Genomic DNA, 25,253 nt, shown 5'->3' with positions numbered 1-25,253 from the left:
CCAGAAGAGTAACAGGAATGACAGTCTACTCTTGGGGTGCAGAGAAGACTCATGTTTAGCAGAAGTGACATGTGAGCTGAGACCTGAAAGTTGATCCAGTCGGGGGCATAGGAACTGGCATTGTGTGCATAAATAATACTTACTCACCACCACCCCACTTTGTGTTGATTTTCTATCTTCCCAGAGCAAGTAATACCTCTTAGTTTTATCTACTGAAGACTTTCTTAGAAAAGGACAGGAATGTGAAAATACTAAAAGGCTGCTTCCTTTTGGTTACTGATTATCAGCTTTCCAAGTCTGCACATTGAAGAGAGACACGTGCCCAGGCCCTATTAATTATATGAAAACAATCAGTGAGTTGCAGAGGGTGGAGACTAGCAGACACCTGCTGTATTGGAAAGAAAAAGTCAGAGCCAACTAGTTTCCAGTGGAAAATATGAGATTAGATCCCTCAGAGGAATCAGAGCATTCCCTGCAAATATTTGATCATGTGTTATTTTAACCCTGATTAACCAGAAAACAGTACAATGCCACTCAGAAAAATAAATGGCAATCAGAACAGAAACTGGGGGCTAAAAATGTGTGTTCTTCCCTAGTGTAGCCTAAGGGTATTTGCTGAAATTCTGATTCTAGGCGTTCTTCAGAATCTGATTTTCCAAACAGTTTAACATCAGAATCACCTGGAGGGCGTGTTAAAACAGATTGCTAGCCGTGCCCCCTGAGTTTTTGATTCAGTAGGTCTGGGGGGGTGGGTCCAGGCATTTGCATTTCTATTGAGTTCCAGGCTGAAGCTAATACTACTGGTCTGGGACCACACTTTTGAGAATCATGGCCCTCTGATAATCTTCCCTTTGGATTATAGGTGTGTTTCTCTTCTGATAATTTTGTCTTCTGACAAATTGATAATAAACAAAGTCATATTTTTCCAATTATGGTTTCAAAGAGTATTCTTTATTGCTGATGGGTTACCACTGATATTTTATTGCCTCATCTTCTGCCCAATGATTATCAATCAGTAAATAAATTCCTATACGCCAAGGAAGGAATACAATAAAGTAGCCATGTGGTGAATACTGTTGTAGAGAAAAACAGCTTTTATGATAACAAACTCTCACTTTCTCATTTGTCTGTTTTATGAGGCTAAATTTTCATATATCCACATTTCCAAAATCAGGTGTGGGTGGACATTATTGCTCAAAAATGCAAGCTGATTTCAACATCTGCAAGATGAATTTTAGGACACCTAAATCATTATCATCTGAAATGCCACCCAGCTAACGGGGATGATAGAAGTCGGAGAGTGAATTGACTGATAATATGTGCTCATTCCATGACTATTTACTGAGCAGCACAAGGCACTCTGGGGAACTGGGTGAAGACTACCCCAAGATGCCTCTGAAGCAGATGCTGCCCTCAAAGTGCTAAGAGTCCAGGAAAACCTGGATGGAGGATGGCACTGATGAATAAATGAATCAAAGACGAGAAGGGTAAAGGTCCTCATGGCCCACCGCTTACTTCTCAATGACTAAGACAAGCCATGGGGAAGAGTCACAAGAATTAGCCCACCTGGCACTGAAGGAACAAAGAGACCATGTGGGAATTCAGCTAATTACATGTCTCCTGCTTCATGGTTTCAGCTACCTTTATCTTCCAGCTTGACAAGACAATCGTGCTCTGTACAACCATTGTCATAAGAAGTCAAGGGTTGAGTGCCGAGGGGAGAGAGAAGAGAGGACTGCAATGTTTTTAAATGATCCTTCCATTACAGCACTATCATTATCCCAAAGGAAGACAGTTTATAACAATAAGCCATATGGTAGAGCAGAAACTCTGATTGCTTTGTGACTTTGGATCTAAGGGGATAATTGAACTTTGATAGTGGAGGAAGAAAGGAGGACCTATGGCCTCTTCTGGTTCTCCCTGGCATAGGGACCCATCCTATATAGTCTTTAGAAACTAAGCATAGCAAAAGAAAACATGGTCTCTGAAGCTACACCCAAGTGAGTATACTAGTAACTAACAGGATAGCAACACGCTAAACTGCAAACAAGTTAATGTTAAAACAAATTTCCATCTTAACGTCACTCTAGGCAAAAGTTAATTTTTAAAATTGGGCAACCAACAATATTCTTGAACAACAGGTTCATGATGATACTTTCACTCTGTTTATAGGTGCTGTGGAGAGGGTGAAGAAAATCCGAGACTATGCTTTTGTGCACTTCAATAACCGAGAAGACGCAATTGAGGCCATGAAAGCTTTAAATGGGAAGGTAATGTAGACAAAGAAAAAAAATGTACAGATTCCATCAAAGTATGGTGTGGAAATTTTATTCAAAAGAACAATCCTGCAAGTCTACCTCACTCAAGTTTTCTGCAACACTGACATGGCTGCCTCTGTTCATTTAAGATGAAAAAAGAAGAAAGTGATGGAAAAGTATGATAAACATGTCGCTTGCATGTCCAACTCTATCTCTAATTTTGGCTGACTTGGGCAAGTTGCTGGCGCTCAATTTCCTTAGAAAGAGGATATTGGGGTAGATTATTTCGAGGTGTTTTTCACCCATTCCAATTTTCACTCATTACTTTAAAGAGATTATCATCTTTGTAGTGCAGTATTTTAGAGGCTGATGATCAGGAAAAAAATGTCAAGGTAGCTGTTATTCTGCCCTTAACGTTTGATCTTCCAACTCTGGAAAGCTTGGAACTACTTCACTTGCCAAGAATAAGGTCTGGGGGAAAACTAACTTCTATATCCTTACTTTTTTTTTTTTTAATATATTTTATTGATTTTTTACAGAGAGGAAAGGGAGAGGATAGATAGCTAGAAACATCGATGAGAGAGATACATCGATCAGCTGCCTCCTGCACACCCCCCACTGGGGATGTGCCCGCAACCAAGGTACATGCCCTTGACCGGAATCGAACCCGGGACCCTTCAGTCCGCAGGCCGACGCTCTATCCACTGAGCCAAACCGGTTCCGGCTATATCCTTACTTTTGATTTATATGTAGAAATCAATATATTTACTTCAATCCAATACACATTCAAGAACTTCCATAGGCCACTTATCATGCTAAATAATGTCTGGGATACAAAAAATATCAAACCAAAGATGTTTACCAAAGAGCTAAAAGTCTGCCAGAAGAATAAAACAAGTCACAAACATTTTTGCAAAGGTGTTCACAAAAAGGATGAGTGGTTCATAAAGAACCAGAAAATCTTCATGAATATGAGAAGAGGGCTGACCTGGTCACCCCTAACTGCCCTCCCCTGCTGGCCATCTAAAATATAAAGCCATGAAAATTGGGCAGAATTTTAAAAGAGAAAAAAAACTCCAACACATGGAAAAGGAGAGGCAGTCTTAGACAGAGGCACAGAATTTAAAAAGAGCAAGTTATGATTTGAGAACAGTAAAAGCAGACCAATTTGGTGAGAACATAATACATCAGGCTATTTTACCTGTTGGGCTTCGCATCAGTCGATCCTAAAAGGACACAGATGGCAAAGGGACTTATTACAAAGGTGTGAGTGCAGAGTCAGAGAATCAAGATATAGTGCAAGAACCTAGAGCTCCTGGCATTTCTTAAGTCAAAGGGACAAGGGCTGGAGAAGTAACAAGAAACTAAAGCAGAGAGGAATGTGTAGAGCAGGTCTCTGAGAGAAGTAGTGATCTTTGGTCAAGAAACACATCCAGGCTTAGCTGACCTCTCAGAGAGGGAGCAGAGGAAGAAATAGCCAGAACTCACTGTTAGCTCTTTCTCTTATCTCCTGCCAGGACTCCCTATGGGCCAAACCCAATCATAATCCAGAAGGCCCAGGAGCCCTGAAGAGGACTCCATGTAGATCACCCCCCACCCCAGGGCAAAGAGGCTGAAGACCACTGGGGAGTAGGCCCTTCAGACACAGTGGGGCCTCGGCATAAGAGCTTCTCCAGGACCTACAAAAATGTTTGAGTACTGCGAGGAAAAGTATTGACTTTAAAATAAAAAAGAAAACTGAAAAGCAAAAAATTAATGCATATTTAATACATGTCTATGTAGCAAAACATTATCATCATTGATTATTACATTTAATATCATAAAATGATTATTTAAAAGAATTTGCAGGTAAGTTTTTTTCAATTTGAAAACATTTCTAAGTATACAAATGATTGCTGAAAAGGGGGGATATTCTGAATTAAGTGCTAATTTATTATTATTTATTATATGATCATTAAACTAACTGCTAAGTTATGAATAATTGATAAATAATTCAAACTTTGAAATAATTACAATGAAAACATATTCAAACTTTTTCCAGTTTTTAAAGCTATATATATTTATAGGTAGATATTTTCATAGAAGTAGATACATATATAGTTAAATAGATATTCAATATTATTATTAAATATACACTAAATATTATAATTAGATTTCACTATAATGTGGTATAAGTTTTTCTAAGAACTATGAAAACTTTTGAGTATGCATAGAGATATTTATATTTTAGAGGCCTGGTGCATGAAATTCGTGCATAGGGTGTGTGTCCCTCAGCCCAGCCTGCACCCTCTCCAATCTGGGACCCCTTGAGGGATGTCCAACTGCCTGTTTAGGCCCGATCCCAGTAGGATCGGGCCTAAACAGGCAGCCGGACATCCCTCTCACAATCCAGGACTGCTGGCTCCCAACTGCTCTCCTGCCTGCCTTCCTGATTGCCCCTAACCACTTCTGCCTGCCAGCCTGATCACCCCCTAACCACTCCCCTGCCAGCCTGATTGTCCCTAACTGCCCTCCCCTGCAGGCCTGGGTCCCCCCCAACTGCCCTTCCCTGCAGGCCCAGTCACCCCCAACTTCCCTCCTCTGCTGACCTGGTCACCCCTAACTGCCCTCCCCTGCTGGCCATCTTGTGGCAGCCATCTTGTGTCCACATGGGGGCAGCCATCTTTGACCACATGGGGGCAGCCATCTTGTGTGTTGGAGTGACGGTCAATTTTCATATTACTCTTTTATTAGATAGGATTTGTTAAGCAAGGTGAGGCTTTGAATATTTTGTGCAGTGGAGTAATTATCATATTTATAATTTAGGGAAATGAACCTACTAATAATTGAAATTTCATAGAATAGGAAGAGAGATGTAATTGCAACTAGTTAAAATGTTATTAGTCATCCAAATGGAAAGAAACAGGACTTGAACTAGGGTGGGAATGAGGTGTAGAAGAGAGCTGTACATAGGACTAAGGGGGGTGAATTCAAAGGACTCAGGAACTGATTGGATGTAGGGGTAAGAAAGAAGGATGAGGTTTTCATTATGGGAAACCAGAATAATACTGTTAGGGAAGCCAGGCAGGAGAGCCTATTTAAAGAGAAAAGTGATTAATTGAGCTTTGGATGTGATCATTCATTTATTCTATAAATATTTATGGATGTTCATGATGTACAAAAAATTTTGCTGGGCTTGGGATATACAGATTAATGAGATATTGTCTTAGCTCTTGAAATGTCTAAACCAAATAACTAAAATACAATGTTGAGTTTAAAACACTGTTGAATGGCAGAGGAATGCAAAACAAAATCTATCACAATAAGAAATCTGACTTTGCAGTGTGTAATTATTCTATTACAAAGGTCTCTTGATATGAAAGTGCCTATAAGCAGAGACCTATTTAGGTCTCTCATCTTCAAGAAAAGACTGATGATATAATCCAAGTTTACCTCATTCCTTCAATACTCCATTTCTTCTATTCACATGAATGACAATGTAACAGTTGAATATTAGCTGGATTCTCTGTGTGTGTGTTTCATTTGACACTGGCTCCTGCTACTAAAAAGTAGGTTAGATCCATGGAAACAGGGATAAGTTGCCCCAGAGACTGAACAACATGGTCAGGATGAATCACGAGCTCTATCTAGCAGACTTCAATGACCCAGGAGCCACTGAATTGCTCATGACATCAGATAATAAGGGTGGATGATTGCTACTGTGGAAGGGAATTTCTGCAGGAACATTTTATGTCATTTCTTTCATTTATATAAAATAGGAGACCATCATATTATTAGAAAGAAACCACAAAAGCTTTCTCATAACTCCTTGTTACTTTGATAAGGAATACATTACTCTATCAAGTATTTGTTGAGAGCTATCCTGGTCTCTGTGTATGACCGTGCTACAGAGAAGTGAGTCACTCATGTAGATCTAAACACTTCTATTATGTTCAACTATTATCCTCAGCTATTATCTGGAGCTGTTTTCAATGTCAAAAATTTGTGTCAGAATAGAACCAATTCAATAATTCTGGAGGACAAATTTTCAGGAGTTCTGGACTTGAGAAATCTCAGTACTATCCACCATCTCCTTTGTTAGTTACCAACTGTTCAGCAGGCCAAAAGGTTGCTTCCCAAGGAAGTACATGTGGGGGTCAAGGTAATGGCCTCAGATGTCTCTTCCTTGAGTAGTGCCTCACCTTTTAGGTCTCTCCTCCTTCCCAGTGAAAATGTACTTATTGTGTAGCAACTCTAAGGAGCAAGACCTTTAGTTGGCTAGCAGCCAGGAAGGCCCAACTGGGCTACCCATAACCAAAAAGTTAATAATTTATAAGATCTCTTTATTGGTTTCCTTTTATCTTCATTGTACTCAGCTATGTATTGGAGATTGTAATCTCCATAATTAACCTAAACTGTCTTAGAATTACATAATTACATAAACATGTAAACATGTAATTTAAAACATATACATCACATTAAAAATATTACATAATTCTGTCTCAGTGACTGTATTCAGACAATAAATTTATAACCAATATGTTCATGGAGGGTGGCCAATTTGTCACTGTAAAAGCCTGTTGGCAGCTTATGGGCAACTTATCAACTAACTATTCAGGGAAAAATTTAAATGACACATGCCATCAACCTATAGAGACAAGTACATATAATTAAAACAGCCAGCACACATAGCAGCAAATAGGCTAATACAGAAGGAGACCCATTACGAGGGCTCAGCCTCCCTTGGTTGTATTCATATATTTCTTGTTGCTTTTTCCTTGCTCTCTATAACAGGTGCTGGATGGCTCCCCCATTGAAGTGACCCTAGCCAAACCAGTGGACAAGGACAGCTATGTCAGGTATACCCGAGGCACAGGTGGAAGGGGCACCATGCTGCAAGGAGAGTATACCTATTCTTTGGGCCATGTTTATGATCCTACCACAGCCTACCTCGGAGCTCCTGTCTTCTATGCCCCGCAGGCCTATACGATTCCTAGCCTTCATTTCCCAGCCACCAAAGGACATTTTGGCAACAGGGCCATTATCCGAGCCCCTTCTGTTAGAGGTAATACTAATCAGCTCTTGCCTTAGAATAACTCCATGATTTCAAACGATTTGTATGGCAATAGCCTTAGACAAACTGGATGAGTCCACTGGGGGAAAAGAACTTGAAATTTTTTTTAAAAAAATCAAATATTTTTTCAATAGTTATCCTTCCATAGGAATCTTATTTCACATTACAACTGGTTGAGAAAACTTGGTCATAGCATAGTACAAATGAGTCTTTCCACACATTTGATCTTTGCATGGGACCCATATCATTTGCACAAACAAAATCTCAGGTCCACGATTGTTCACGTCTCTCTTATCACTGAATCACCATATTGCAGTCATATGTAACTTGTCACATAATTAAAACATTATGCATTTATAATCCAAAATCACATCATAAAACAATCCATACATTCAATATAAGTTGTCAACCAGTTATAATGTAAGCAAAAACAAACTCTACTCCAAGGGGGAAAAACACCTTTATAACAAAACAAAACAAAAAAATCAATGAATGATATTCATGGATGAAGGGTAATCAATTTAACATTTTTATCTTTATGCCACCAATAGGAAATCAAAGTAGCAATGTGGAAAACAAAAAAATCAAAATGAATCTATTAATGAAACTCAATAGAAATTTAAGCCTCACATGGACAGAACATAAAATAGAAAATGTTAATTTAAAAATGCTTTCAATGTTGGTTTTCCAACAGGTCATTGAGGATGGCATTATTGGGAAAACTAGAATTCATTTCTGACTTATTTCTCAATGACAAAATGCAAGACTGATATGACCACTGTATGTGGTTATATTATGCTGGGGTGTTTTTTTAAAAAAATACCTTCCCAATATTAATTATTCTACAGAAGAAATGTCAATAAAAGGTTAACTGAAGACAGAAACGGAAAATTTTTTCTCTGTACCAAATTTTAAAGTTGCTTATGTAATTATCAATAGCTTTGATAGTATTGCTTTCTTCCACAGATCATTTTTTAAAAAAAGAAAAACACCTCTGGTGAACTCTACCTTATGTTGAGTTTCATTACATTAGAATCCTAGGGTTTTCTATCCATCTTCAGGGCAATAATCAATGTGACTTGGGCTAACTTTTCCATTACAGTAAGATTCAGGGTGATTTTCTGGTGGTTTGATTCAGTTTAATGCCTTCTTACATTCCTAGAAATTTACATGAATGTACCTGTAGGGGCTGCGGGAGTGAGAGGACTGGGCGGCCGTGGCTATTTGGCATACACAGGCCTGGGTCGTGGATATCAGGTCAAAGGAGACAAGAAAGAAGAGAAACTCTATGATCTTTTACCTGGGATGGAACTCACCCCGATGAATCCTGTTACCTTAAAACCCCATGGAATTAAACTTGCTCCCCAGGTACGTGATGTTATTCCAGAGATAGTTTCTTTAGGTTGAGCCAACGTCCATTATTCTCCTTTCATCAAATGATTTGATTGGATCCCTACTTAGGTTACTATTTTGTTTTGTCTTGTGTGTTTTTTGTTTATTTGTTTGTTTTTACATAGATAAAGTGACCAGTCAACATAGAGTGCTGAGTGTTGTTCCATTACAGATTTTCTTTTTTTTTAATTATAAAATTTGGTACCTTAAATAATCTTCCACTGAAATGCAAAGATCCTGAGAGCTACTGAGAATATCAACCAGTACCTTAAGTAAGATAATATAAAGCCAAGACCTTAGTTCAAAATAAATGGCAATTTTATGTAAGCCAGGTTGGTGAGCAAATGAAGAATATTCATGACAGTCAATGAATGGACCATTTAGGACATCTTTTCTTAGAAACACTGTGTTTAAGAGAAAATACCGTGTCATCTAAGGTGGTATTACTCATATTAACTATAAGGCACCATCAGTCATATAAAATTAAGTTTTCTACTGTGATTATATGTGCACGATAGCACTATATGTAGTGAGTTTTTATTGCTTTCATTTCACAGTTCTAATTTTCCAGGTTTCTGCATGAGGCTGTATTTTTTATTATTAGAAAATTAAAAGTGATAAAAGTTGTTTTAGAATGGAAACTGAATAATAAACACAGTTAAAATAACACAAAACTGGTTCTAAGTTAACCAGTAGACTGTTCCCTGTGCAGTACATGCTGATCTCTCTGCAGAGACACTTGGGCTGAATAACCAATATCTACCTGGTAGTTGCTCAGAGTTACAGTTTGTATATTCGAAAGGAAAATTTTCTACTCTCACTCCAAAGGCATAGGCTCCAAATTTATGGAAGTAGCCTTATGATTGCAATTGAGTAGAAAAGTTGGTTTTCTAAAAGTTTATCTTGAGTATTTTTTGTAGAATTGCTGGCTTTCTTAGACACACAAAAATGTACATCTAAGGTTTCTGTTAACCCTACCCAGACAATTAAAAACAAACAAAAACTATCAGAGTGGTAAACAGCAATCATTTGTTTGTGCAAAAACTACTTATTGGGCATTCTTTAACATGTATTTTGTTAGTTCTAGTGATAGAAAATGGAATATAACACAATCCCTTACCATAAAAATTTATGTGGCACAGAAAAAGTAATCCAATTTAGAAATGGGCAAAAGACCTGAATAGACATTTTTCCAAAGAAACTATACAAATGGTCAACATATTTTTTTAAATGAGGAAATCCTGCCATTTGTGTCAACATAGATAGTCCTTGAGTATGCTAAGTGAAATAAATCAGACAGAGAAAGACAAATACTGTATGATCTCATTTATATGTGGAATCTTAAAAAAAAAAATCCAAACTCAAAAAAAAAAGATCAGGTTTATGGTTAACAGTGGTGGATGGTAGAGGTGGGAGAATTGAAGGGACAGGAGGAACGTGGTCAAAAGGTACAAACTTTTTTTTAAATTTTCTTTATTGATTAAGATTTTAAATATGTGTCCTTATTCTCCCATTACCCCCCACCTCTCATTCATGACCCCATCCCCCTGTTGTCTGTGTCCATTGATTAGACTTATATGCATGCATATAAGTCCTTTGGTTGATCTCTCCCCCTAACCACCCCCTCCCCTGCCTTCCCTGAGGTTTCACATTCTGATTGATGTTTCTCTGTCTCTGGATCTTTTCTTGTTCATCAGTTTATGTTGTTCATTATATTCACAAATGAGTGAGATCATGTGATATTTATCTTACTCTGCCTGGCTTATTTCACTTAGCATAATGCTCTCCATCTCCATCCATGTTGTTGCAAATGATAAGAACTCCTTCTTTTTTACCACAGCGTAGTATTCCATTGTATAGATGTACCACAGTTTTTTAATCCACTCATCTGCTAATGGGCATTTAGGCTGTTTCCAAATCTTAGCTATGGTGAATTGTGCTGCTATGAACATAGGGGTGCATATATCCTTTCTGATTCGTGTTTCTAGTTTCTTGGGATATATTCCTAGAAGTGGGATCACTGGGTCAAATGGGAGTTCCATTTTTAGTTTTTTGAGGAAACTCCATACTGTTCTCCACAGTGGCTGCACCAGTCTGCATTCCCACCAGCAGTGCACAAGGGTTCCTTTTTCTCCGCATCCTCGCCAGCACTTGTAATTTGTTGACTTGTTGATAATAGCCATTCTGACAGGTGTGAGATGGTACCACATTGTTGTTTTGATTTGCATCTCTCTGATGATTAGTAACTTTGAGCAGGTTTTCAGATGACTCTTGGCCTTCCTTCTGTCTTCTTTCGAAAAGTGTCTATTTAGATCAGTTGCCCGTTTTTTGATTGGGTTGTTTATCTTCTTTTTGTTAAGCTGCATGAGTTCCCTGTAAATGTTGGAGATTAAACCCTTATCATTGATATCATTGGCAAATATGTTCTCCCATGCAGTGGGCTTTCTTGTTGTTTTATTGATGGTCTCCTTTGCTATGCAAAAGCTTTTATTTTGATGTAGTCCCATTTGTTTATTTTCTCTTTAGTTTCCATTGCCCTAGGAGCAGTATCAGTAAAGAAATTGCTTCGGCATATGTCAGAGATATTTCTGCCATTTTTATGGTTTCTCATCGTATGTTTAAGTCCTTGATCCATTTTTAGTTTATTTTTGTGTATGGTTTAAGTTGGTGGTCTAGTTTCATTTTTTTTGCATGTATCTGTCCAATTTTCCCAACACCATTTATTGAAGAGACTGTCTTGACTCGATTGTATGTTCATGCCTCCTTTGTCAAATATTAATTGAGCATAGTGGTTTGGGTCAATATCTGGATTCTCTATTCTATTCCATTCATCTATATGTCTGTTCTTGTGCCAGTACCAGGCAGTTTTGAGAACAGTGGTTTTGTGTGTTTTTTTGTTTTGTTTTGTTTTTTTTGTATTGTTTCTTTTATTTTTTTATTTATTTTTATTTTTTTATTAATTTCTTTATTGATTAAGGTATCACATATTTGTCCTCATCCCCCATTCCCATCCCAAACCCCTCCCCACGCATGCCCCCACCCCCCTGTTGTCCGTGACCACTGGTTAGGCTTATATGCATGTATACAAGTCCTTTGGTTGACCTCTCCCCCTTACCCCCACCCTCCCCTATCTTCCCTCTGAGGTTTGACAGTCTCATCGATGCTTCCCTGTCTCCAGGTCTGTTTTTGTTCATCAGTTTATGTTGTTCATTATTTCCCCTAGATGAGTGAGATCATGTGATACTAGAAATACACTTATAAGAACCAAAAATGAGACAAGCAATAATGGTTATGCTGGGAGGCAAATGAATCAGTCTATAGTGAGTTTCTTTCTGGGCCAACAGTTCTTTTGAGTCCCAATTTCAATGTCAAACAGTTCCTTATGTGTACATGTCAGCGATGATATTTCAGTTCTGGATGGTGGACAAATGGTGATAATGCAGGTCCGACCCTCTCTGGTTTGGTCCTGGGCAACCTGCCGCGACGTACAGCTGCTGACTGCTATTATGGCGAGGCGTTGTCAGCGTCTTCCATCTCTGGACTGTTTCTCTTCTGTCTTCATGGCTGGAGCAGTCCTGTCAATTCCTCTCTGTTGCAGGAATCCACATGGTCTTGGAGTTGTTTTCTGAAAATATACAAATATATTCTCGAACAAAAGTTAATAAAGGAATCTTTTCTATAAATTTGACTTGGGATCCTTTTTCATTTTTTGCCCAAGCAATTTTCCTTTGGCTTGTTTAGACACCATGTGTGTTTTTCATGGGTGTCTTGCTGTTAGCATTACAAATGAAAGTTAATTTTCTAAAGTAAAAATTTTCTAGATATAATTTAATTACAGGGTATTTTTCCTTACATGATATTCTTCTACTATCCCCCCTTTTTTGATTTAAATATTAGGAGGCTTTTGGAAATTTTATAATGTAGTCTTGATAGTAATACAGCTTGAAATCTGGTATTGAGATCCCACCTACTTTGATCTTCTTTCTCAGGATTGCTGTGGCTATTCGGGGTCTTTTTTTATTCCAGATGAATTTTTGCAGAGTTCTTTCTAGGTCTGTGAAATACGCCGTTGGTATTTTAATGGGGAGTGCAATGAATCTATAGATTGCTTTGGGTAGTATGGACATTTTAATGATGTTGATTCTACCAATCCATGAACATGGTATGTTCTTCCATCTGTTTACTTCTTCCTCTATCTCTTTTTTTGGTGTCCTGTAGTTTTCCGCATATAGGTCTTTTACCTCCTTAGTTAAGTTTATTCCTAGGTATCTTAATTTTTTTGGTGTGATGGTAAATGGGATTGCTTTTTTAGTCTCTCTTTCTGTAAGTTCACTATTGGTGTATAGAAATGCCATAGATTTCTTGGCATTAATTTTGTATCCTGCTACATTGCCGAATTCATTTATTAAGTCTATTAGTTTTTTTGATGGAATCTTTCAGGTTTTTTTATGTACAATATCATGTCATCGGCAAATAAGGACAGCTTTACTTCTTCTGTTCCAATTTGGATGCCTTTTATTTCTTCTTCTTGTCTAATTGCAATAGCTAATACTTCCAGTACTATATCAAACAGGAGTGGTGAAAGTGGGCATCCCTGTCTTGTTCCCGTTCTTAGGGGAAATGGTTTTAGTTTTTGCACATTGAGTATGATGTTAGCTGTGGGTTTATCATATATAGCTTTTATTATGTTGAGGTATGATCCTTCTATTCCCACCTTGCTGAGAGTTTTTATCAAGAAAGGGTGTTGGATTTTGTCAAATGCTTTTTCTGCATCAATTGATATGACTATGTGATGTTTATCTTTCAATTTGTTTATGTGATGTATCACGTTTATTGATTTGCAGATATTGTACCATCCTTGCATTCCTGGGATAAATCCTACTGGGTCATGGTGTATTATCTTCCTGATGTAGTGCTGGATCTGATTTGCTAGAATTTTGTTGATGATTTTGGCATCTATGTTCATGAGGGATATTGGCCTATAATTCTCTTTCATTGTGTTGTCTATCTGGTTTTGGTATTAGGGTGATGCTGGCTTCATAGAAGGAGCTTGGAAGTGTTCCTTCCTCTTGAATTTTTTGGAATAGTCTGAGGAGGATAGGTTTTAGTTCTTCCTTGAATGTTTGGTAAAACTCCCCTGTGAAGCCGTCTGGCCCTGGGCTTTTGTTTGCTGGAAGCTTTTTGATGACTGCTTTAATTTCTTCCATAGTTATTGGCCTATTGAGCTGTTTAGATTCTTCCTGATTGAGTTTTGGAAGGTTATATTTGTCTAGGAATATGTCCATTTCCTACAGGTTGTCCAGTTTGTTGGAATAGAGTTGTTCATAGTATTTTTTAACAATCCTTTGTATTTCGGTGGGGTCTGTTGTTATTTCACCTCTTTCATTTCTGATTTTGTTTATTTGGGTCCTCTCTCTTTGCTTCTTGGTGAGCCTGGCTAGAGGTTCATCAATCTTGTTTATCCTTTCAAAGAACCAGATCTTGGTTTTGTTGATCTTTTGTATTGTTTTTTTTGGTCTCAATGTCGTTTATTTCCACTCTGATATTTATTATTTCCTTCCTTCTGCTTACACTGGGCTTTTCTTATTGCTCTCTTTCTAACTCTTTGAGTTGTAGGGTTAGGTAATTTATTACCATCGTTTCTTGTTTTTTGCAGTAGGCTTGTAGAGCTATGAACTTCCCTCTCAAGACTGCTTTTGCTGTGTCCCATAGATTTTGGATTGTTGTGTTTTCATTGTCATTTGTTGCCATGTTGTTTTTTATTTCTTCCTTGATCTCTCTGGTAACCCAGTCATTGTTTAATAGCATGCTGTTTAGTCTCCATGTGTTTGATTTTTTTGGATTGTTTTTTATTGTAGTTGATTTCCAGTTTTATGCCACTGTGATCTGAGAAGATGCTTGTTATGATTTCTATCTTCTTGAATTTGAAGAGACTTTGCCTATGACCCAACATATGGTCTATCTTTGAAAATGACCCATGTGCACTTGAGAAGAATGTATATTCTGTGGCTTTGGGGTGAAATGTTCTGAAGATGTCAATTAATTCCATCTGGTCTAGTGAGTCATTTAGGATTGATGTTTCTTTGCTGATTTTTTGTTTAGAGGATTTGTAGCCAATGGTGATAGTGGGGTATTAAAGTCTCCTACTATGATTGTATTGCTGTCAATCTCTCCTTTGATATCCTCCAGGAGTTTTTTTATGTATTTGGGTGCTCCTGTATTGAGTGTGTATATGTTTACCAGAGTATTTCTTCCTGTTGGATTGCTCCCTTTAGTATTATGAAATGGCCTTCCTTATCTCTTGTTATGTCCTTCACTTTGAGATCTAATTTGTCAGATATAAGTATTGCTACCCCAGCTTTTTTTTTTTTCATTTCCATTCACCTGAAAAACCTTTTTCCATCCCTTCACCCTAAGTCTGTGTGCGTCTTTTTTCTGAAGTGGGTTTCTTGTAGACTGCAGATATATGGGTCGTGTTTTCTTATCCAATCCGTTACCCTGTGTCTTTTGATTGGGGCATTTAATCCATTTACATTTAAAGTTATTATTGATAGGTACTTATTTGTTGCCATTTTTATTCTTTACCCCGGTGTTCCTTCTTCGCTTCCTATTTTTTTTTTTTTTTTTTACAGCAGACCCTTTAGCATTTCTTGCATTGCTGGTTTGGTGGTAATAAATTCCCTTACTCCTTTTTTGTCTGTGAAGCTCCTGATTTCACCTTCAATTTTGATTGATAGCCTTGCTGGGTACAGTATTCTTGGATTCAGACCCTTCCTTTGCATGACTTTGTATATTTCATTCCATTCCCTTCTGGCCTGATGAGTTTCTGTTGAGAAATCAGTTGCTAGTCTGATGGGGGTTCCTTTGTATGTAACTTTCTGTCTCTCTCTTGCTGCTTTTAAGATTCTTACTTTGTCGTTGGTGTTTGCCAATTTAATTATAATGTGCCTTGGCGTCGGTCTTTTGGGGTTCATTTTGCTTGGGACTCTGTGAGCTTCTTGGATTTGTGTGGGTTTTTTCTTCTCTATATCAGGGAAATTTTCTGTCATTATTTCTTCAAAGAGATTTTCTATTCCTTGCTCAGCTTCCTTTCCTTCTGGAACCCCTATTATGCGGATGTTGTTTTATTTCGTGTTGTCCCAAAGTTCCCTTAGGCTCTCCTCCTGCCTTCTAATTTTTTTTTCTAGAAGTTGCTCTACTTGGGTATTTTTTCCCATCTTGTCTTCTAGCTCACTGATGCGGTCCTCTGCTTCTTCTAGTCTACTCTTGATGCTTTCTATTGAGTTCTTTACAGCAGCGATGTCATTTTTCATTTCTTCTTGGTTCTTCTTCATTTCCTCTTGGTTCTTGCTCATATTGTCGAATTTGTCTTCCATTCTTTTCAGCCACCTTATGACCATTTCTCTGAATTCTTTTTCTGGAAGGTTGCTTGCCTCCATTTCGTTTACTTCCTTTTCTGGTGATGCCTGCTTTTCTTTCATATGTGGGCTGTGTCTTTGTCTCCCCATGGTCTCTCTTCTCTGGGTGTCTGGTTATGTAGTTCTCTCTCTCCTTATCCTAGGCAAAATCTGACCTTTCTGTGGTGGAGTGTAGAGCTCCTCTGAACCCGTGTGTTTGCGCCAATTGGGGAACGTTGTTCTGGTGTCTGGTTATGTAGTTCTCTCTCTCCTGCGTTGATTTAAAGGCACAAAATACAGCACTACCAGGTACAACACACAAGGCACTGAACAGAAATGTATTCACAATATTAATAACCCCAAATAAAGGTGACCACCAGAGAAAGGCAAATTAGGGGATAGGAGAGAAAGAAGAAGAGAAAAAAAAAAAGAAAGGAGTACCAAAATGAAATTTGGAATAGGAAGAAAAGTAAGAGAGAAAAGAAAGAGAATAAGAAAGAAAAGGGGAACAAATTATATATATGGGGAGAGAACTCCAATAGAACAGCCACTAATCCCAGCAAATGCCAGCAACAAGTACCTGGAGATGAATACAAACTTCAAGCAACAACTAATATCAAGCGAGGTGAGGGAAACAGAAACAACAAACAAACAAAAACAAAGCAAACAAAAAAAACACAACAAAAAAAAAGAATAAGCAAAATAATCTCACAAACAAGCATTAAAAATTGATATAATCAACATTCAAGCAAACAACAACAAAAGGACAAAGAGAAAAGAAATTTTTTGGATAGTGAAGACAGAGAAAAGAGAGGTGTGTATGAACTCGGAGCATGGGATTGGAAATTAGATATATAAGTAGGGTGAAATTTTAACAGGGGGTAAAAAGAAAGAATAGGGAGAATCTAAAGCAGGAGAAGGGTAAGAGAAACAGGACAACAAAAGGGGAAAATTTAGGAAGAGAGCGATGGCATAAAGGTAGAGTTGAGATAGAGTAGAATGATGCTAAAGGAAAGAGGAAAATAGAATGTAGAACACTAATCTCAAAGTCAAATAAAGAGAAAATAAAATGACACTTTAAAAAAATGGTAAAATAGTAGTAGTAATAATACTGATTGAAAATAAAAATGTAATAACTAAAAAGGTAAAATCAATGAGGCAAAAAAGAACAAAAAATTAGTTTCTTAAGTAAAAGATGAAAAAAAAATAAAAATAAAATGTGCAGTAGTGAAGGTCATTCACTTCCTCTATTGTTCTGTTTGGCACGCCTGTTTCCCAGTCAGGACAGTATTGCAGTTCCCTGAATTTCCACTGCTCCTCAGTGTTGTAAGCCAGTCCTGATTTTTAAGCAGGCAGTGTATCTTACTCTCTTGTATGCCTTTATTTGTGATTACACAAGAGGTCAATTTGTGATTCAACCCCTGGGTGGCTGTGTTTCTGGATTGACCTCTGGGTCTATAGGTCCTCTCTAGCCTGTGCTTAGATCCTACTTTCCCTGTGGCACTCGATACCGGTTTGTGGGATTGGACTGCCCCAGAGCTGGTTCTCCGACGTTCACTACCCGCTCCGACCCCCAGGTTCCAGAAAAACAACTTTCCCATACAGTCTCCTAGGGTGTCCCCAACTGGGTGATCCCATGCACTGGGCTCAGCAATCAGAAGCAAGGATTTAAAGAGGAGAAAGTGCAAGTGTGCAAACTCCAGGGATGCGCGTAAGTCTGCACAGTCCTTCCTTCCCCCCCACCCGCCGCCCCCTCTGCCCCCCGTGTCCAAGCAGCCAGCACACTTTTAAAATTTTTATGCTGTCCTTCTGCGTCCAATCAAAATGGGTTGCTTTTTAGAGATCCCCTCTGTTAGCAGCTCTGAGGACCCCCTTCCACATTCATGGATCATGCCAGCCCCAATCCACAGATTTTTCTAGGCACAGACTTCCCCCGGTCCCCCACCCCACAGTGCGCACGTTTCTCTGTCTTGCCAGGACCAGAGACCTCACCTTATCCCAGGCAAAATCTGACCTTTCTATGGTGGAGTGTAGAGCTCCTCTGAATCCGAGTGTTTGCGCCAATTGGGGACTGGTGCTCTGGGGTTCGCAGCTGTTCGGTGGGTGCTGCAGTTGTAGATTTTCAGGCTTCTGATAACATCCACTTTCCCCTTCAAGATGGTGCGGTCTCCGTGTCTGATCCAGTGGCTCTGGGAGGGAACCCAGCAGCAGTGGGAGCTGCCTGGTCAGGGGAGCCCCGTCCAGCAGTCCCCCACCTTCTTCTGGAGTATAGCTGTTCCTTAACTCACCAACAGACACTCCCCATGTGACCCTCAGCTGTTCTTTCTATCTGCTCCAGGACAAGACTCGGGACCCGTCTGTCTATTCCGCCACCATTTTCTTTTTTTTTGGTACAAACTTTTAATTATAAGATAACTAAGTACTAGGGATGTGATGTACAATATAATGATTATAATTAATACCACTGTATAATATATATGCAGATAGTTAAGAGAATAAATCCTAAGAATTCTCATCACAAGGACAGTAACTTTTTTCTTTTTCCTACTTTTTCTTTTTATTGCATTTGTATTAGATAATTGATGCTAACTAAACTTATTATGGTAATCATTTTTACAATATATGTAAGTCAAACTAATATGTGTACACCTGAAACTCACACCGTGATGTATGTTAATTATATCTCAATAAAACTGGGAAAACATTATATGGCAATTCAGTGAGAGGATACTTACACGTACACAGATCATTATAAAAAAAAAATCCAGTAAGTGCCATGAGTTTGGCACTCAGAGTTTTGCTCAGAAAACACAAAGCTAGTCACCCAATCTCCCTTGGGTTAAAACCCAAAATAAGAAACCTAATTAAACTACTAGGAAAACTAGAAATCTTCTAAGAAAATAGAAAGTAATGATCATCATAATTTCTGTAGAACAGTTCTGAGAGCTGCTAAAGCATGAGCTATGATCTCTGCTTTTAATATCAAACCCAGGTTAGAAACTGGTCATGCTTTTTATTAAGATGTGAGTAACCATCTCTATCAGCTAATGAAAATTATTTAATTAATTTGTTCCTGAATTTCTGCAACTATGGCTTAGAAACTGAAGACCATGTCACCCCAACCTTCACGATGAAGCCTCAAGAACTCCATAGTGGAGCTGTGAACTTCCAAGAAGAGCTGAGGGACACGTGCTGACCTGCAGAGTCAGCAGTTAGAGCTGCTACTCCGTTAGCACTGTTACAGAATATCTGCCAGTTAAAGCAATTTACTATTGTTCAGGAACTTCAGAGAATGCTTTGTAGATGACAAGAGATGCTACAAAACTGAGGATATTACAAGAAAAGTTAATAAAGAAGCTAGGAGCAATCTATAAATGGAATAAACTGGAAAAGGTCATGCTATTGCAGCTGGACTGGTGTTAGAACAAATGAGATAAGCTCCATAGGGGCTTCCTGGGACACTGTTCTATCCCAAAGAGTTGTTGTGTTTTTTTTTAGATCTATGCCCTATTTTGCACAGTTTATTGAATCTGCCAACTAATAGGAGTATCAGGGCTTGTGGGCCACCAAAAAAGGGGCTTCAAGATGAAGAAAATATGTGCTGTTAGACATGATTCAGTTTGCAGTAATGATAGAAAAAAAAAAACATGCAGGAAGCTGCTATAAACCAGACTATTGTAAAAATAACCAGAAGTGGTCTTTCGCCAAAAACATTGCAACTGTCAACACCCATTTATCAATCCTCATCAATAAATACTAACCAATTAAACTTTAAAACTCTATTTCTATGAAAATATAAAGTTAAACTTTATGATAAATAACATCAAATAAGAATATACTGTATCCTTAGGTTATTTTCTCTAGACCATTAGAAACAGAAGGATTGAAGATAATAATGAGTAAATCCAGCCACGCAGTGCTAGAATATCAAATTTTAAAATAGGGATAAATATATCAAAGAAATCATAAAATTAAACTATTGGTAAAAAGTTACAGCTAATGGACTAAACTAAAAATATGTAGACTAAGTGGTGTGAAAATGGTTTTCATGAATTAATAGACCTAACATTTTAAATAGAGTTCAAATTGAGTTCATATTAAATTCTGTGAGTCATTAAACCATGTGGCATTTTATATCTTTTTATATTAGCTTAAACTCTGAAGGACAGAGTTAAAAATCTGAAAGCTGGAGAAATAATGCAAATGTGACATTTGAAAGAAAAGTCTTTTTTTCTTTTTACTCTTGTAGATATTAGAAGAAATTTGTCAGAAAAATAACTGGGGACAGCCAGTATATCAACTGCACTCTACCATTGGACAAGATCAAAGACAACTATTCTTATACAAAATAACCATTCCTGCTCTGGCCAGCCAAAATCCTGCAATGTCAGTAACTTCTCCAAATTCCTAATCATATCAATTTTAGAATAAGAGACTCTTATAAATTAAGTGCATTTTATCACTATCTCAATAAGATAAATATTCAAGTCTTCTACCCACTCATTTTTCATTAAATGAAACATTGAGATGTAGAATTGGGATGTATGTGCCAACTATGAGACTGACATCTCAAAACCCCCAAATTTTGTGTAGACAATGAAAACCTGGTAGTAAAATCAACCAATGGAAAATTGCAGCTATAAAATTTAACAGAAATGAAAAGTATAACCCATTCTTTGATCTGTGTAGCATTTAGGTTGAACTGTATGACATAGCCATTTTATACAAAATAACATCATGCTCTGAGGTTTAAATTTTGGACCAATGATACAACCTCTCTGATAGTGGATATCACCTTCTGAATTTTACCTGGAGCCTGCATTTCTGCATTATTTTAGGAACCATCGTGTTTCACATGCACCTTAGAAAAGCCATATAATGAGTTACAAGTATGCTCCAGGAATGACATCAACCACCAATGTTCTAGGTCAATTCATAGATATGTCTACATGCATATATATTTAGAAACTTTAATGGCAAAGAGAATGAAAAATACCCACACAATACTCTGTCATCCTATCATCCTTAAAAGCTAACAGCCCCTTAGATGTTTACCTGTCTCAATAGCACGAGTTTAAAATGGTTACCCCTGACTGTGCTTTCCAGCCACGCTTTCACACCTCCGAAGCTAAGTGCCTACGTGGATGAAGCAAAGACATACGCAGCCGAGTACACCCTGCAGACCCTGGGCATTCCCACCGATGGGGCCAGCGCTCCCACTGCAGCAGCTGCTGCCGCTTCTGCTGCTGCTTTTCCAGGTATGAAAATATTGGGCCAGGAATGGCACCCTGCAGGGAGTGTCTTGGAAACCCTTCTTGGTACCATGGACTCATAGAGTTGTTTGTAAACTCCACCTACAATAAATGCGATTTACACCATCGGTGACCAAAAAGAATTTGCCAGATAAGTGAACCATTAAAGTCTGAGGGAAAAGAATTGAGCTGGGCAGCAGAAGTGGGTTGGGTCTAGGCCATGTGATCTTGAATGAGCCAGTCTCTCTGCATCTGATTTGCTTTGGTTTGGTTTTTACTTTCAGTAAGAACTACCTATTAACAGCTGATGTTTATCTGAGCTCTTACCATGTGCCAGGCACTCACCTAAATCCCCAGCATACTTTAGGTTATCTCAGTAACGCTCACGACGCCACAGAGGTAGGTCCGGCATAATGCCTGTTGTATAGATGAAGAACCTGAGTCCTGGAAAGATTAAGTCAGTTGGCCAAGGTCAACCAGCTTTTAAGCAATCCTTGCACTCCCTCCCCAAATCCAATCTTCAATTTTACTTTTATTACTTTGATTTATGAAAGAAATGAGTAGATTACATTTTTCTTAAATTATTTTAAGTCAAAAAACTGTGGGGGGGTGAGAGAGAGTCTTTCAATATGTACATAATCATATTGTTTTATCTGTTCTATAACTTCTGTCTGGGGCAGATGTTGATTGCTTGAAATAAAGTCTAACTGTAGATCAACAAGCCTTCAGGGTCACATTTAAATACTTTTCTGCATTTATTATATACCTACAATAAGTGCTGATAATTTAAAAAATGAATCCTCTAGAGAGGGGACCAAATTTCTTTTGGAAATATTTTCTCAGCATTCAGTTTGAGTAACAGAATGCTGAGAAAATATTTTTAAGTAATAAAAGTTTATTTCTTTTAAAAAATTTCATTCTGACTTGTCACTATATCCAGATACCCCCATAAGCCCAAATCAGAGAGTTCTGACTAGACCTAAAAATATGGATTCCTATTGATTGATTAATCCATATATTGGTTATATGAAGGTATGAGAACTCTATACCCCTCACATCCATATCCTTGGGCCCAATATCATTTTTTTATGTCCCAAAAATTCTGAATAGATACTGCACTCTGGCAGGTGAGGCTGAAACTAATGCTTCACACGTGAATGTGACCCTAATTCCAGCTGCCACTGCAGAGGGCACGGTCTCCCCTGGGCTGTACGAGGGCCACCAACCCTGGAATTGCATTCCATTAACTAGGGCGTTGATGTCTGTGCACTGGGGACATGGCCAGGACTTCTCAGTTCTTAAAGAAAGTTGAACCCCTGTCTTGCAGAAAACTGCACCCCAACAACCCCTAACAAATGTACTATAAAAATAAATGAGCCAATGTCAGGAGAACTTTAACGTTTGCTTTCACATTGGAAAGGATTTACTTTTCCCCAAGAATACTGTATCTTATCCATACTTATTTGCTCCTACAAGAAGCAAAAAAAATTTAGGGCATGACTGTGTCTTGGGAATACTTAAGAATTTAAGAATTTCTCACAACTTTATAGCGGGATCAAGCAGAGAATAATAGGCTTTGAGGGAAGAATCTGTTTAAAACACAAATACTTTGGTGCCTAAGAAAGTAGCCAAATTGCAAAAGAAAATCCAAAATCCCTAAAGGTAAAATCTATGCTACACACACATATGCATACATTACTTACTTACTTTAGATATTCTGTTTCCAAAATCATGAAAATAATTGTTAACACATTTCTCATATCCTTGGGAAATGTACCAAACTTCACTAGTGCATTAGTCAGCATTACTGCTCAAAGTGCAGGAGCCAAGGAGTGGATTCAATTTAAAAAAAATAATCCAGCCAGCTTCCAGCCATCACCTCCTAAGAAGCCACCAGAAAGAAATCAATGTGTTTGGGGTTGGGCCGACTTCCACAGCACATAAAACAAATGGGCTTCTGTGGGTGGTTTTTTTTGTTTGTTTGTTTTTTGTTTTTTGTTTTTTTATCAGATCCCTGTTTATTGCTTAATTACTTTTCCCTTTTTCTCATCATCTTTTGCAATTTTTGGATCATCTCAAATACCCAGTTTTGGTCTAAAACACTAACGGGTTAATATTGCTTTAAAGTAAGAGCTGCTATGCTCTCTTCTTCAAAAGTGATTACTAAGCAACTAAACATAATACTAAGCCCTAGCTGGTTTGGCTCAGTGGATAGAGCATCAGCCTGTGGGCTGAAGGGTCCCGGGTTCGATTCCAGTCAAGGGCACATGCCTGGGGTTGTGGGCTCAATACCCAGGAGGGGATGTACAGGAGGCAACCAATAAATGATTCTCTCATTATTGATCTTTCTATCTCTCTTTCCATCTCCCTTCCTCTCTGAAATCAATAATATGTAAAACCATAATACTAAGATGACAGCACAATATGATTTCCTTATAATTCAAAACTTGGTTTGCAGGGAGGAGCGGGGGAGGACAGGCAACCAAATACACCAAAGGTAGCTTGATGGTAGGGGGAGAAGATGTTATTTGCCCTTCAAGGTTAGGTCTAATTGTGGGAAGGCTACTTAGTATTTGCTTTCATGGTGCCATACTATAAAAACATGCTAAAACTATAAATATTTATCCTACTGGTCTACCCACTCCCTACATGTACTTCTCAGGTGAAAGCAATGTCTATCATTTCATTAAGGTGGGGGTGGGGAGGCAGCAGAAGCAGACCCACAGAGCCTCCCCCCCTCACCCCCCCACCCCCCGCATCCCTGCCTCCTTTATAAATGCTGAGACCCTCTGAGAAAGCTCTGAATCCCACGCTTTCATCCACTCAGCATCCTCTTAAGTTTGTGGACTCTATCCCCAGGGTTTCTAATTCTCTCAGTGAAGTGATTCTGCCACAGGTGCTCGACCTCACTTGGAGGAATGCTGCCCCCTAAAGGATGAAGTCCCCTGAGAGCACCTTTTAAAATGCACAGCTGAGAATATGCACATATTCCGAAAGGAAGACCATAAGCCAAAGGGAAGCCAACGGAATCCCTTTCACGCCGTTTTCTCTGCCTCCTCCTCCAGGATATGCTGTTCCTAGCGCCACTGCACCCGTGTCCGCAGCCCAGCTCAAGCAAGCAGTGACCCTCGGACAAGACTTGGCCGCATATACAACGTACGAGGTCTACCCCACTTTTGCAGTGACCGCCCGGGGGGATGCATATGGAGCCTTCTGAAGATATCTTTTTTATTTTATTTTAATAATAAGACACAAATCTATATATAGAAGAAATAAACCTCTAACTCAGTCCCCTAATGATCACACGTAATGCTTTTCTTCACGTAATGTCGTTCCTGAGATGATAGTTTCTACTAACTGTAGAATCGCCTTAGAACATTATTCCCAATTCAATCAAATGTTAAGGAGCCCCCGGGTGGCTCTTGCGAGGTTGCTGAGTGTCTTGGGAGTTCATTTACAAACGCTGATAGAGTGGAGAGAGCTTTTAACTGACCTCCACAGTCAGTGACAACAGAGAGCCAAGTTAACTCCAGCATCTTAACCTTGGCTTGCAGCTGCGTTTGTGATCCCCAAAGTCACAAAAGGCAGAGGGAAGGTGGGAGGATGCTTTTCAAAACATGCTCACCATTACCCATTAAGTGGAGTGTGTTCACAGGCTGGGGCTTGTGAAAAAAAAATGTCCAAGGTTTGATGAGTCAGCATTTGCAGTCTGAAAATTCCGCCCAGTCACTTTGTCATAGGTCAGCATCTCCCTGTCCCCTGCCATCCCCAGGGACTTGCTGGAAATCGGAGTGATATATTGCAGACCTGGTTAAAGCAATCCAGGCCTATTGTTTATTAAACTCATTCGCCCACCTCTTTGCCCCTAGAACTCCTGCCCTTCCCAAGCATCCCCACACGA

The 25,253-nt window shown here is 38.6% G+C and overlaps 1 protein-coding gene across 4 annotated transcripts in view; it reads left to right on the top strand.

Annotated features, from left to right (window-relative positions):
* A1CF (APOBEC1 complementation factor) overlaps positions 1–24,651 on the top strand; it is an 84,003-nt gene extending 59,352 nt beyond the window's left edge. For 2 of the 4 annotated variants that reach the window (XM_080640031.1, XM_080640029.1), the window contains 6 exons: positions 2,173–2,270; positions 7,032–7,302; positions 8,498–8,679; positions 20,350–20,486; positions 21,207–21,358; positions 24,418–24,651. In XM_080640031.1, coding sequence (XP_080496157.1) covers positions 2,173–2,270; positions 7,032–7,302; positions 8,498–8,679; positions 20,350–20,486; positions 21,207–21,358; positions 24,418–24,569 — 992 coding nt within the window. In that variant the 3' untranslated portion in view covers positions 24,570–24,651. Of the gene's footprint in view, positions 1–2,172; positions 2,271–7,031; positions 7,303–8,473; positions 8,680–20,349; positions 20,487–21,206; positions 21,359–24,417 lie in introns of all 4 variants that reach the window. The other 2 variants (XM_080640028.1, XM_080640030.1) reach the window with 2 other exon arrangements.
* Positions 24,652–25,253: the final 602 nt, after the last annotated feature.

This window comes from Plecotus auritus (genome assembly GCF_963455305.1).
Source record: "Plecotus auritus genome assembly, chromosome: 9".
In the NCBI taxonomy this organism is placed as follows: domain Eukaryota; kingdom Metazoa; phylum Chordata; class Mammalia; order Chiroptera; family Vespertilionidae; genus Plecotus; species Plecotus auritus.
Note: the sequence above shows the minus strand (reverse complement) of the source record. Positions and strands in the feature narration are given on the sequence as shown.